General features: G+C 38.1%; 1 protein-coding gene across 7 annotated transcripts in view; it reads right to left on the reverse strand.

Moving 5' to 3' along the window:
- The window catches only part of ADAMTSL3 (ADAMTS like 3), a 408,215-nt gene that overhangs the window by 225,883 nt on the left and 168,968 nt on the right, over window positions 1–13,364 (reverse strand). For all 7 annotated transcript variants that reach the window (XM_059879284.1, XM_059879285.1, XM_024982349.2 and 4 more), the window contains exon 5: window positions 1,942–1,987. In XM_059879284.1, coding sequence (XP_059735267.1) covers window positions 1,942–1,987 — 46 coding nt within the window. The remainder of the gene's footprint in view (window positions 1–1,941; window positions 1,988–13,364) is intronic.

Genomic DNA, 13,364 nt, shown 5'->3' on the forward strand with positions numbered 1-13,364 from the left:
TTTGCCATACCACTTTGTCTGAGAAGACAAGCTGTTCCATGGTGTTCATCAGAATAATGCACCTTCCCCAAAGATGGTCAAAACATAATCCCTAGGACCTGTGATTAGGCTACCTTATATGGCAAAAGGGGCTTTGCCCAAAGCATCCTTTGACTACGGTTAAGGACCCTGAGGTGGGGAGATTATCCTAGATTATCTGGGTATGTGAAACTTGTTCAGTTGTCATCAAAGGCCAATGTGACTACATAAAAATGGACAGAGAGATGTAGTGTTGCTGGCTTTGAAGATGGAAAAGGGGTCCACAAGCCAAGGAATGAGGGCAGCCTCTAGAAGTTGGAAAAGACAAAGAAAATAGATCCTTCCCTGGAGACTCCAGAAGGAATGCAGACCTGCCAACACATATTAATTTTAGCCCAATAAGATAAATTTGTGTTGCTGTAAGCAAGTGTGTTGTAATGCATTACAGCAGCAATTAAAAAATATAATGTACCCAGGCAAAAGGCAGATCTAAAAGTCGTGTGTGTAAGTCCCCCAGGCTGCTCATGCATCCACATGCTAGACTCTGCTTATATGTAAATTCCAGCCTGTGTCTATGCTCAGGTCAACTTATCTCCCTCCTTCATCCCCTCCTGGATTCCAGCTCACTTAATTGTGTACCTAAGCACACGTGTGTTGCTCGATTCTCCAAGCTCAGTTTGTCTTAAGGACACACGAAACCTATTTGCTTTGTCTCCCAAAATCCCTTTTAGGACATAGTGGACACAAATATATCTACCTGAGGGCTGGGTGTCATTGTATTTTGAGTGCCCTAAAAATTTGTTGCTGTCATTCAGTTGCTAAGTCATGTCTCACTCTCTGCGACCCCATGGACTGTAGCACACCAGTCTCCTCTGTCCTTCAATATCTCCTGGAGTTTGCTTAAACTCATGTCCATTGAGTCAGTGATGCTGTCCAACCATCTCATCCTCTGCCCAATAAATAAGTATTTTTCCCACCCATGTTTGAGAGAGAAACATTTCTGCTTCGTCACTTATTAAAACAGACTGAAAACATGGCTTGCGTTCCACAGACAAAAGGTCTTGCTAACACTGTGTGTTTTCCACTCCCCAAGTCCAGAGCTGCCCATGGAAGAGAAGTTCTAGTCAGTAGAACAGAAATGCTTACTCAGGACTGCAGTCTCACACTGGCCCAGGACAGAGGATGAGGAGAGAGGACAGTTCCCCAGTAAGTGAAATATTTAGAATAAACGGATTTAGATCTCCAGGGTTTCAGAATTTCCTTTGAACTCCTGTCATTTCAATTTGGGTATAAAATAGGATTTGTGTTTTCTGACATTTATTTTGCATTGCACATTTGTGTTGGAATTTTATTTTTTGTTCATTTTGATCACTGTAGGATGAGAGTAAGGTTTATAAACCCTTCCCAGGTGTGATTTTCTTGAGTCATGACCTTCAGTACTCCTTATTACATTTTGCAGGGGGCAGGACAGGTGTTTTGGAGCATGAGAAACAGCACTAGAGAAGTTCAAGTCTGTACTCTTCCCACATGGTCTCTGGAAAACAATTTCACCTCCCTCAACCCTAGGCTCCTCATTTGAAAAAACTAACCACACCTCATATGCCAGCATCTCAGAGATGGTTGTGAGGGTTAGGTGAAATCCCACACATAGAGCACTTTGAACTTGGAAGGCATTTATAAGTATTATGTATTGTTTCTATGAAATCAGAAATTATTAAATGCTTACCAAATAAGACCATAAAGTGACCTAAAACAGGTAGTATAAATGGAAGGTATGAGATACACAAAACCTGTCATCAATTAAACAAATATTCAAATTTTCCACAAGGAGTACCAAGAGGCCATTAGCTTTACAATACATAATATTATTACTTAAGACATGAACATATTTTATGGGATTATATATTTTTATGACAAACTTACATGATTGCTGCATGTCTTGTATCGAATATTCTGCCCTTCGCAATTCCTGCAGGAGAAAAGAAAATATGGACTTCATGGAAGTTGCAAGCAGGGGGAAAAACAAAGGAAAACCAAGGCACTTGTAAAACTTTTATTCATGAACACTGACTCAAAGATTCAAAGTTTAAATTCTAAGAAATAACTTTTAGGAATCAGGAGGCCAAAAAGTCTCATAGAACTGTCACAATAGTGAATTCTTTAGCTGAATTCATGTAATAGTATTACTTACGCACAGTTTTAACCCTAGGGTTCGTATAACCACTGAAATTAATAGTATTATAGTATTGTGTATAGTGTGTGTGTATGTGTATAATGTGTGCATATATGTTTTTTTTCCCCTATGAAAAGGAAAGGAAAGGTACTGGCAGAAGCATTTTGTGTAGCACCCCTCTGTGGATGAATTTCTCTTCTGTACTTGCTGAGGTCGCCAAGTTAACTGGGCCCTCTATAACCTCCCTCTCTAATCAAAACAACCATCTCACATATATGTGAAATCTAAAATACGACACAAATGAACATATCTATGAAATAGAAACTGACTCACAGACAAGGAGAATGGACTTAATGTTTGCCAAGGTAGGGCAGTTGGGAAGAGTCGACTGGGAGCTTGGGATTAGCAGATGTGAACTAGTATATATAGGATGGATAAAGAACAAGGTCAGACTATACAGCACAGGGAATTATATTCAATATCTATGATAAACCATATGGAAAAGAATATAAAAAAGAATTAAATATGCATAACTGAGTCACCATGCTGAAGGGCAGAAGTTACATTGTAAATCAACTATACCTCAATAAAGTTTAAAAAGCAAAAAATTTTTAAAAGCATAATTCCTAAAAAACAAAAAATTTCCTAATGCATTGAACAGGTATATTTAATCATATTTTCATATGTTACTACATTCACATTAACTGTTAAAATAGTCTAAAGAAATACAACTGTCTGTGCCAGGAATTAGCTTGTGGCAATGCTTATATTTTACTTCAGCCACTGGTCTTACTAAACAAACACTACAAAATAGTATTGGGGCAACTTTTTAGACTACCGATACTGTAGGGTCTGAAGTCATATCCCCATATACATATAGGTTTGAGAATCCAGGATGACCATCACACCCACTCCCCCTCCCCCTTCCAGCCACTTGCTCTGGGACCCTGCACTCATCTTTCAGGCAGACTTTCCTTCTGGACGTCTGGAATTCCATCTGGCAGGTCCTCTCCTCAGTGTAGGGCTTGCTGCTCTATATTTTCTATATACATTAACTCCTTAAGATAGCTCACCTGTAAACTTTTCCAACTTTTCCATGGAATTATGTGTTTACCCTCTATGTTTCCTTGGTCCATTCAATGGCAAATATGGAGCCAGAAATGCTAAACACAGGCTTAACTCACAATCTTGAATTAAAAGTCAACTGTCACTATGTCATTTGTTTTAGAATAATCTGGGAAGAATAGAACTGCTACAAATTGAATCCAAAGAGATGGGTTTTTTTTTTCTTTGCTGATGTGATTTAAATATGAGCCTATATGAAATGGCCGAACCAGTCTATGTCAGCAATATATAACTCACTGCATACTCTTTCTGATGATTCTATTTTTATCAACTATAAAAAGAATAAGTGAAAACTAATAATGTGCCAAGAAGTATAAAGGAGGAAAATATATCATTAAAAAAATCCCATCATCAAGACCTTTACCCTTAATATTTTAGCATTTCATCTTCCAGTGTTTCTGCCATAATTTATTTACAGATTCATTTATAGCCAATTCAACTGTGTATTCAGTTTAATTTAATATTATAACCATATTCCTATTTTATTAATAATTCCCTGGAAAAATTGTTTAATGACTACATAGTAAACCATTATAAATACATTACTTGTCTTGTAGTTTTGCATTTGAATTTTTTAAAATTGTGGTAAAATATACATCACATTAAATTTACAATCCTAACCAATTTTAAATATACTATGCAAGACTGTAAGTATATTCACACTGTTGTACAGACACTGGGCTTCCCTGATGGCTCAGACAGTAAAGAAGCTGCCTGCAATGTAGGAGACCCGGGTTCCATCCCTGGGTGGGGAAGATCCCTTGGAGTAGGAAACGGCAACTCACGCAAGTATTCTTGTCCATGGAGAATCCCATGGACAGAGGACCCTGGCGGGCTACAGTACATGAGATCACAGAGAGTCAGGCATGACTGAGCAACTAACACACACACAACACACACACACATTAACTTTTGTAGGCACTTGCGCCGTCTCTTGTTTTTCCCAAAATAGCCAAGACATGGAAGCAACCTAAATGTTCATTGACAAATAAATGGATAAAGAAGAAAAAAATAAATAAATAAAATAAAATTTATGTATAGTAAAATTCACTTTTGGGGAGGGTTCACAATTCCATGAGATTTAACAGATCCATACAGTTGTGTAAGCACTGCCACAATCAACATGTGGAACAGATCCTTCATCCCATAAATGCCCTCAGGTTGCCCCCCTGTAGCCAACTTCTCTTCACCCTCAGCTCCTGGCAGCCACTGACTTGTTTTCTGCCCCCATTAACTTTACCTTATCCTGTTAATGGAAGCACACAGTATATAGTCTTTTGACTATATCCATCCATGTTGATGTGTGTACCCGTACTTCACTCCTTAACTGCTGAACAGTATTCCATTGTGTGTATCACACAATTTACCTATTCACCAGCTGGATATTTGAGTTGTTTCCAGCTTTTAGCAATTATAAACACAAATGCTGTAAACATTCACACACAAGTTTTGTGTGAACACAACTTCAGTTCTCTTGGGTAAATACTCATAAGCAAGATTGCTGAGTCTCCTTATTTTATATAATAATTTTCTGTTAAATATTTTTATGCTTCCATTTTTGTTCAAATTTAGGATACATATCTAGAAATGGGTAACAAATACCAGTTGTTTCATCTTATGACTCTTTCATGCATGTATTTTTAACTCTTGTTGGCTAAGTATTATTTGACTTGGTTGTTTCTTCAAGAAGGGTAAATGTCTCTCACATTACTGAACTTTGTATTTCACAAAGGAAAGGTAATGCTGCAAGATCTATTACTTTTTTCATGATCCTTTCCCCTTAAAACTGTAGACATGCTTTATTGACCTTTGACATTTAGACTTGCAGAAGACAAGTCTGAGTTTTATTCTATTGTACATGTATTTTATTTTTTTGTGGAAGCATATAGTGTTTTGTTTCATTAGCATTTTAAGCAAAAACTACATTCAGTTCAGTTCAGTTCAGTCGCTCAGTCATGTCCGACTCTTTGCGACCCCATGAATCGCAGCACGCCAGGCCTCCCTGTCCATCACCAACTCCCAGAGTTGACTCAGACTCACATCCATCGAGTCAGTGATGCCATCCAGCCATCTCATCCTCTGTCGTCCCCTTCTCCTCCTGCCCCCTATCCCTCCCAGCATCAGAGTCTTTTCCAATGAGTCAACTCTTCGCATGAGGTGGCCAAAGTACTGGAGTTTCAGCTTTAGCATCATTCCTTCCAAAGAACACCCAGGGCTGATCTCCTTTAGAATGGACTGGTTGGATCTCCTTGCAGTCCAAGGGACTCTCAAGAGTCTTCTCCAACACCACAGTTCAAAAGCATCAATTCTTCAGTGCTCAGCCTTCTTCACAGTCCAACTCTCACATCCATACATGACCACTGGAAAAACCACAGCCTTGACTAGATGGACCTACTATTAATAGTCATGTGTTTATTTTCATCTATTTTGACTAAAAATGTTTGGCCTTTTTGACTGGAATATTCAAGGTCTTTATTTTCAGTGTTGTATATTATTCTCAGAATATAATTTTGATTACTCTCTTGTTCCAAGAATATTTGTAATTCTTAAGTGCTGTGCAGCTTGTGGGATCTCAGTTCCCCGAGCAGGGATTGAACCTGGGCCACAGCAGTGAACATGAAAGACTGGAATCCTAACCACAAGGTCACCAGGGAACAACTCTGATACACTTTTTCTTTCTTTGCAATCCTTTATAAACTCACCCTTCTCCATCTACATCTCAAACCATCCTCACCTTACTTTCTGTTTCAACTGCAGCTTGTATCCTAGTCTCTTCGTATCTGTTTTCTGGAAGATGCAATCCCTAATGGGAGTTAGAAAACATACAGGAGAAAGACATTTTGGAGTGAAATGAAGAGCACTACAGCTGCCTCCAAAAGCATTACCTAAATGATAGTTACATTTCTGAACTGAAATACAGACCAGGTACCCAATTTTCATTTGGCTACCTCTATTTTTTTTTTGGTCTTAATTTATTATATTTAAAAATGTATACATGTGTACATTCCCTTACACATTTTGAAGACAAACGTTATAAAACTAAACCCATAGCATTAGAGTTACAGACCTCATACTGGTTGAGAATTACCAAGCTAAGGTCAAAAGAGCAGAATTCAATAATGATAAGATTCAGTTGTCCCAGAGGTGTATGCTGGTTTTAGAAAAGGCAGAGGAACCAGAGATCAAATTGCCAACATCTGCTGGATCATCAAAAAAGCAAGAGAGTTCCAGAAAAACATCTATTTCTGCTTTACTGACTATGCCAAAGCCTTTGACTGTGTGGATCACAAGAAACTGTGGAAAATTCTGAAAGAGATGGGAATACCAGACCACCTGACCTGCCTCTTGAGAAACCTGTATGCAGGTCAGGAAGCAACAGCTAGAACTGGACATGGAACAACAGACTGGGTTCAAATTGGGAAAGGAGTACATCAAGGCTGTTTATTGTCACCCTGCTTATTTAACTTATATGCAGAGTACATCATGAGAAATGCTGGGCTAGATGAAGCACAAGTTGGAATCAAGATTGCCAGAAGAAAGATCAATAACCTCAGATATGCAGATGACACCACCCTTATGGCAGAAAGTGAAGAAGAACTAAAGAGCCTCTTGATGAAAGTGAAAGAGGAGAGTAAAAAGTCTGCTTAAAGCTCAACATTCAGAAAACTAAGATCATGGCATCCAGTCCCATCACTTTATGGCAAATAGATGGGGAAACAGTGGAAACAGTGGCTGATTTTATTTTGGGGGCTCCAAAATCACTGCAGATGGTGATTGCAGCCATTAAATTAAAAGACACTTACTCCTTGAAAGAAAAGTTATGACCAACTTAGACAGCATATTAAAAAGCAGAGACATTACTTTATCAACAAAGATCTGTCTAGTCAAGGCTATGGTTTTTCCAGTAGTCACGTGTGAATGTGAGAGCTGGACTATAAAGAAAGCTGAGCGCTGAAGAATTGATGCTTTTGAACTGTGGTGTTGGAGAAGACTCTTGAGAGTCCCTTGGACTGCAAGGAGATCCAACCAGTCCATCCTTTAGGAGATCAGTCCTGGGTGGTCATTGGAAGGACTGATGTTGAAGCTGAAACTCCAGTATTTTGGCCACCTGATGTGAAGAGCTGACTCATTTGAAAAGAGCCTGATGTTGGGAAAGATTGATCGCAGGAGGAGAAGGGGACGGCAGAGGGTGAGATGGTTAGATGGCATCACTGACTCAACAGACATGAGTTTGGGTAGACTCTGGGAGTTGGTGATGGACAGGAAGGCCTGGTGTGCTGTGGTTCATGGGGTCACAAAGAGTCGGACACAACTGAGAGACTGAACTGAACTGAACTGAAGTATATGGAGGCAACAAATCAAACTAACTCAGCCTTTTGCTGAGTGGCACTCTTAAGAGTTATAATGTCTGTTCCAATTTTCAAACAATGAATTAGGTTATATTTTATCAGTTATACATTCATTCATTTATTTTTTATTTTTTTTTTAAGACTTAAGTTCTTTTATTATCTACTTCTAATTGTCCCAGTCATTTTTATTTTTATTTTATTTTTTTCCCAAATCTTCCCACCCTCTCCCTCTCCCACAGAGTCCATAAGACTGCTCTATACATCAGTGTCTCTTTTGCTGTCTCGTATACAGGGTTATCGTTACCATCTTTCTAAATTCCATATATATGCGTTAGTATACTGTATTGGTGTTTTTCCTTCTGGCTTACTTCACTCTGTATAATAGGTTCCAGTTTCATCCACCTCATTAGAACTGATTCAAATGTATTCTTTTTAATGGCTGAGTAATACTCCATTGTGTATATGTACCACAGCTTTCTTATCCATTCATCTGCTGATGGACATCTAGGTTGCTTCCATGTCCTGGCTATTATAAACAGTGCTGCGATGAACATTGGGGTACACGTGTCTCTTTCCCTTCTGGTTTCCTCAGTGTGTATGCCCAGCAGTGGGATTGCTGGATCATAAGGCAGTTCTATTTCCAGTTTTTTAAGGAATCTCCACACTGTTCTCCATAGTGGCTGTACTAGTTTGCATTCCCACCAACAGTGTAAGAGGGTTCCCTTTTCTCCACACCCTCTCCAGCATTTATTATTTGTAGACTTTTGGATCGCAGCCATTCTGACTGGTGTGAAATGGTACCTCATAGTGGTTTTGATTTGCATTTCTCTGATAATGAGTGATGTTGAGCATCTTTTCATGTGTTTGTTAGCCATCTGTATGTCTTCTTTGGAGAAATGTCTATTTAGATCTTTGGCCCATTTTTTGATTGGGTCATTTATTTTTCTGGAGTTGAGCTGTAGGAGTTGCTTATATATCTTTGAGATTAGTTGTTTGTCGGTTGCTTCATTTGCTATTATTTTCTCCCATTCTGAAGGCTGTCTTTTCACCTTGCTAATAGTTTCCTTTGATGTGCAGAAGCTTTTAAGGTTAATTAGGTCCCATTTGTTTATTTTTATTTTTATTTCCAATATTCTGGGAGGTGAATTCATTCATTTAATCAAAACTATTTGAGTACAATATATGTATTAGGCATAGGGCTGAGTACTGGTGATACAGAAATGAATGCAAATTGTTATTGAGCTAAAAAGTAAAGATACAGCTCTAAATTGATGTGATGAGTTTAATAATAAGCTATACATGGGACCTATAAACAAGAATCCAGGTATATAGTTCTCTTGACTGTTCACTGAGAACGTCTTTCTATATTATCACAATAGGTTGATCCAGTCTTAGTATTTTCTAACACTGTATATTTCCATCTTTGTGACTCATCAAAGGTATAAATTAAAATTTATTAAACTCCCAACCAGGATACATTAAATTTTAAACATTCCAGAAGCACCAAAGTAGGGGTCTGGCAGGGAAAATTTATGAGGGTGGAGAACTCTCTTTCTTGGTCAAAAGGATACAGCTCCATTCTTCTGGGAAACAACAGACAGGCCAGTGGACAAGGTCATCTACTTACATGACTCATTTCATTGTGTTTATTATGTGTGGATAAAGGGAGAAACTAAATTATAGAAAAAAGTGAAAGGGTAATTTGAACTACTCGTTTTTTTTGGAAAGGCCCCAACTGAGGAAAGAGCTAACAGATTAGGGAGTTCAGTTCAGTCACTCAGTTGTGCCTGACTCTTTACAACCCCATGAACTGCAGCACGCCAGGCCTCCCTGTCCATCACCAACTCCCAGAGTCTACCCAAACTCATGTCCATTGAGTCAGTGATGTCATCTAAATCTCATCCTCTGTCGTCCCCTTCTCCTCCTGCCTTCAATCTTTCCCAACATCAGGCTCTTTTCAAATGAGTCAGCTCTTCACATCAGGTGGCCAAAGTATTGGAGTTTCAGTTTCAACATCAGTCCTTCCAATGAACACCCAGGACTGATCTCCTAAAGGATGGACTGGTTGGATCTCCTTGCAGTCCAAGGGACTCTCAAGAGTCTTCTCCAACACCACAGCTCAAAAGCATTAATTCTTCAGCGCTCAGCTTTCTTTGTAGTCCAGCTCTCACATCCACATGTGACTACTGGAAAAACCATAGCCTTGACTAGATGGACTTTTGTTGACAAAGTATTATCTCTGCTTTTTAATATGCTGTCTAGGTTGGTCATAACTTTCCTTCTAAGGAGTAAGCGTCTTTTAATTTAATGGCTGCAATCACCATCTGCAGCGATTTTGGAGCCCCAAAAAATAAAGTCTGACACTGTTTCCACTGTTTCCCCATCTATTTGCCATGAAGTGATGGGACTGGATGCCATGATCTTAGTTTTCTGAACATTGAGCTTTAAGCCAACATTTCACTCTCCTCTTTCACTTTCATCAAGAGGCTCTTTAGTTCTTCTTCACTTTCTGCCATAAGGGTGGTGTCATCTGCATATCTGAGGTTATTGATATTTCTTCTGGCAATCTTGATTCCAGCTTGTGCTTCATCCAGCCCAGCATTTCTCACGATGTACTCTGCATATAAGTTAAATAAGCAGGATGACAATATACAGCTTTGACGTACTCCTTTTCCTATTTGAAACCAGTCTGTTGTTCCATGTCCAGTTCTAACTGTTGCTTCCTGACCTGCATACAGGTTTCTCAAGAGGCAGGTCAGGTGGTCTGGTATGCCCATCTCTTTCAGAATTTTCCATACACTCACAGTTTATTTAGATCAGTTTCTTGTGATCCACACAGTCAAAGGCTTTGGTATAGTCAATAAAGCAGAAAAAGATGTTCTTCTGGAACTCTCTTGCTTTTTCAATGATCCAGTAGATGTTAGCAATTTGATCTCTGGTTCCTCTGCCTTTTCTAAAACCAGCTTGAACATCTGGAAGTTCATGGTTCATGTATTCCTGAAGCCTGGCTTGGAGAATTTTGAGTATTACTTTACTAGCATGTGAGATGAGTGCAATTGTGCAGCAGTTTGAGCATTTTTTGGTATTGCCTTTCTTTGGGATTGGAATGAAAACTGACCTTTTCCAGTCCTGTGGCCACTGCTGAGTTTTCCAAATTTGCTGGCATATTGAGTGTAGCACTTTCACAGTATCATCTTTTAGGATTTGAAACAGCTCAACTAGAATTCCATCACCTCCACTAGCTTTTTTCGTAGTCATGCTTCCTAAGGCCCACTTGACTTTGCATTCAAGAATGTCTGGCTCTAGGTGAGTGATCACACCATCATGATTATCTGGGTCATGAAGATCTTTTTTGTGTAGTTCTTCTGTGTATTCTTGCCACCTCTTAATATCTTCTGCTTGTGTTAAGTCCATACCATTTCTGTCTTTTATTGTGCCCATCTTTGCATGAAATGTTCCCTTGGTATCTCTAATTTTCTTGAAGAGATCTAGATCTACTCTTTCCCATTCTGTTGTTTTCCTCTATTTCTTTGCATTGATGGCTGAGGAAGGCTTTCTTATCTCTCCTTGCTATTCTTTGGAATTCTGCATTCAAATGGGTATATCTTTCCTTTTCTCCTTTGCTTTTCGCTTCTCTTCTTTTCACAACTATTTGTAAAGTGATAACCAAAATCTTCTTGTATCATGCTGACTTATAACCCAAGAATGCTTTTAATTCTAATTTCAAAATTAGGGAGGGAAATTATAAACCATGGTTTAAGATTGTATTTGAAATGATTTTAATACGGGAACAGAAAAACTGTGGAAACTTACAAAGAGTGACATTTTTTTTTTAAGTGTATTAGAACTTCAGAAATAATTTTTCAGATGCATTTTTAGTAATTGTTTCATTTTAGTGATTTAAATGAAAAACAAAACTAAATTTGAAAAACTTAACACTGAAAGGAAAGCACTTATTTGCTGGTGGCAGCTATGGTTATATCTCATAACTACTGGTTATGACCATATGGTTCGGGTCTATACCCCAATGCCATCTGCTATATCCTAATTGTGAGGCACTAACTGGAATCTTGAATGTTGGGCCTGAAAATCTAAACCTAAAATGTAAGTGTATCTCTACTAAAAATCCCACTACAACTGCAGCAAAGTGATATGAAAAAAGAGCATTTTATTTCATGAATTCTCAAAATATAAAGTACCATTTTAGACACATTCCTTCTCCAGTGACTTTTTATGGTGAACCTATCATGTACTAGGATGTGGATATAAGGATACAGGAAGGTTATCTCTTGGTTCCCATAATAAGTCAGTAGTAAAGGTTTTTAAACTCAAGCATCTGGTGGACATTTTTCACATCCTACTTCACTTTGTCCAACTGAACACACAGTGAACCCACACTGACTGGCCTCTATCGATGTGGCATGCTTTGGTTACAATTTAGCGTGAAAATGAATGGCTACTTTATGAAGAGGAATAAAGTAAAATCCAAGTTATTTTAAAGCTAAGGACACTGAAGTTCTAATTCCCCAAGCAGGAACCTGCCAGCTTATTCTGGAAATAATTCTTTTGGCTCAAAGCAGCTGAGCTGCAGAAATATGACTTCCAAGTTTTTAATTTCATTCTAATTATTATTTGTAAGAGCTAATGGTTATCAGGAGTATATAAAAATTCAAGAACATCATTTCACAATTATGTATTTTCTATCCATTACAACATTCATAACACCCTGAAACTGAAGATTTTTGAAGCCATAAATTTTATGAATATATAAAAAACATATGTTGATTCCACATGAGGATACAGTAAAAACATTAATAAAATTTCCCTGGAGTTTATAGCACTATAATTTATTGCATTCATTTGCTGATATATTGACTCAAATACTAGTGTCTTAAAAACTAACAAGCATGTGTTTTGAAGAATAGAAATATATTAATTTTTTAAAACAGTAGTTAACTTAAACCTGTCTTTCCCATGGTTGGCACTTGACTAGAATATCAAATTGCAAATTTCTGCAAGCAAAAGAGACATTCTGGCTGGCATATGGTCCACAGTGCAAAAGAACTATGTGTATTTAAATGTAATCAAATTCTGAAATAACTTTATCCACAAAGAAATACATAAGCAAAATAGCCACGCTCATGTCCTTTCCTAAATCATGAATTTAAAGGACACTGACAAAAAGAGAAGGCACTGAAATGCTTTCTAAAACTTTGGGATAGCTTTCTGTTGGTTTTTATGTAACCACCTCTGCATACCTCTTCCAAGAAAAGTTGACCACAAAAGCTCAATATTTATGAAGATTTAATGAGTCTCTAAGGCTGTTCAAGGATAAGGAGACCTGATAAGCTTTCCAGGGGAAGTAGATTTCTTTCTTAATAATCTCAGCATACTTCCAAAATTACAGTGAAACATCTCAATATGGGAGTGGGTACATAAGGTTTGGGGCTGCCTAAAAGGTGCGGAGCAGGAATGACAGAATTATTCATGACCCTGCTGCCTTTCCTCTGAAATAATCTAATTTCATTTTTATGGAAAGAAATAATGTTACTGCCCCTTTTTTTTTATCAGAGTCACGGAAAGAGTGAGTATATCACAGGCCTGGCCTTGTATCAGGAGCTAAGCTGAGAACATAGATCCCCTCATCACACACTTGTCTTCCTGTAAACATCCCAGAACACACTACACTCTCATTTAAC

The sequence above is a fragment of the Bos taurus genome, chromosome 21, assembly GCF_002263795.3.
Source record: "Bos taurus isolate L1 Dominette 01449 registration number 42190680 breed Hereford chromosome 21, ARS-UCD2.0, whole genome shotgun sequence".
NCBI lineage: Eukaryota > Metazoa > Chordata > Mammalia > Artiodactyla > Bovidae > Bos > Bos taurus.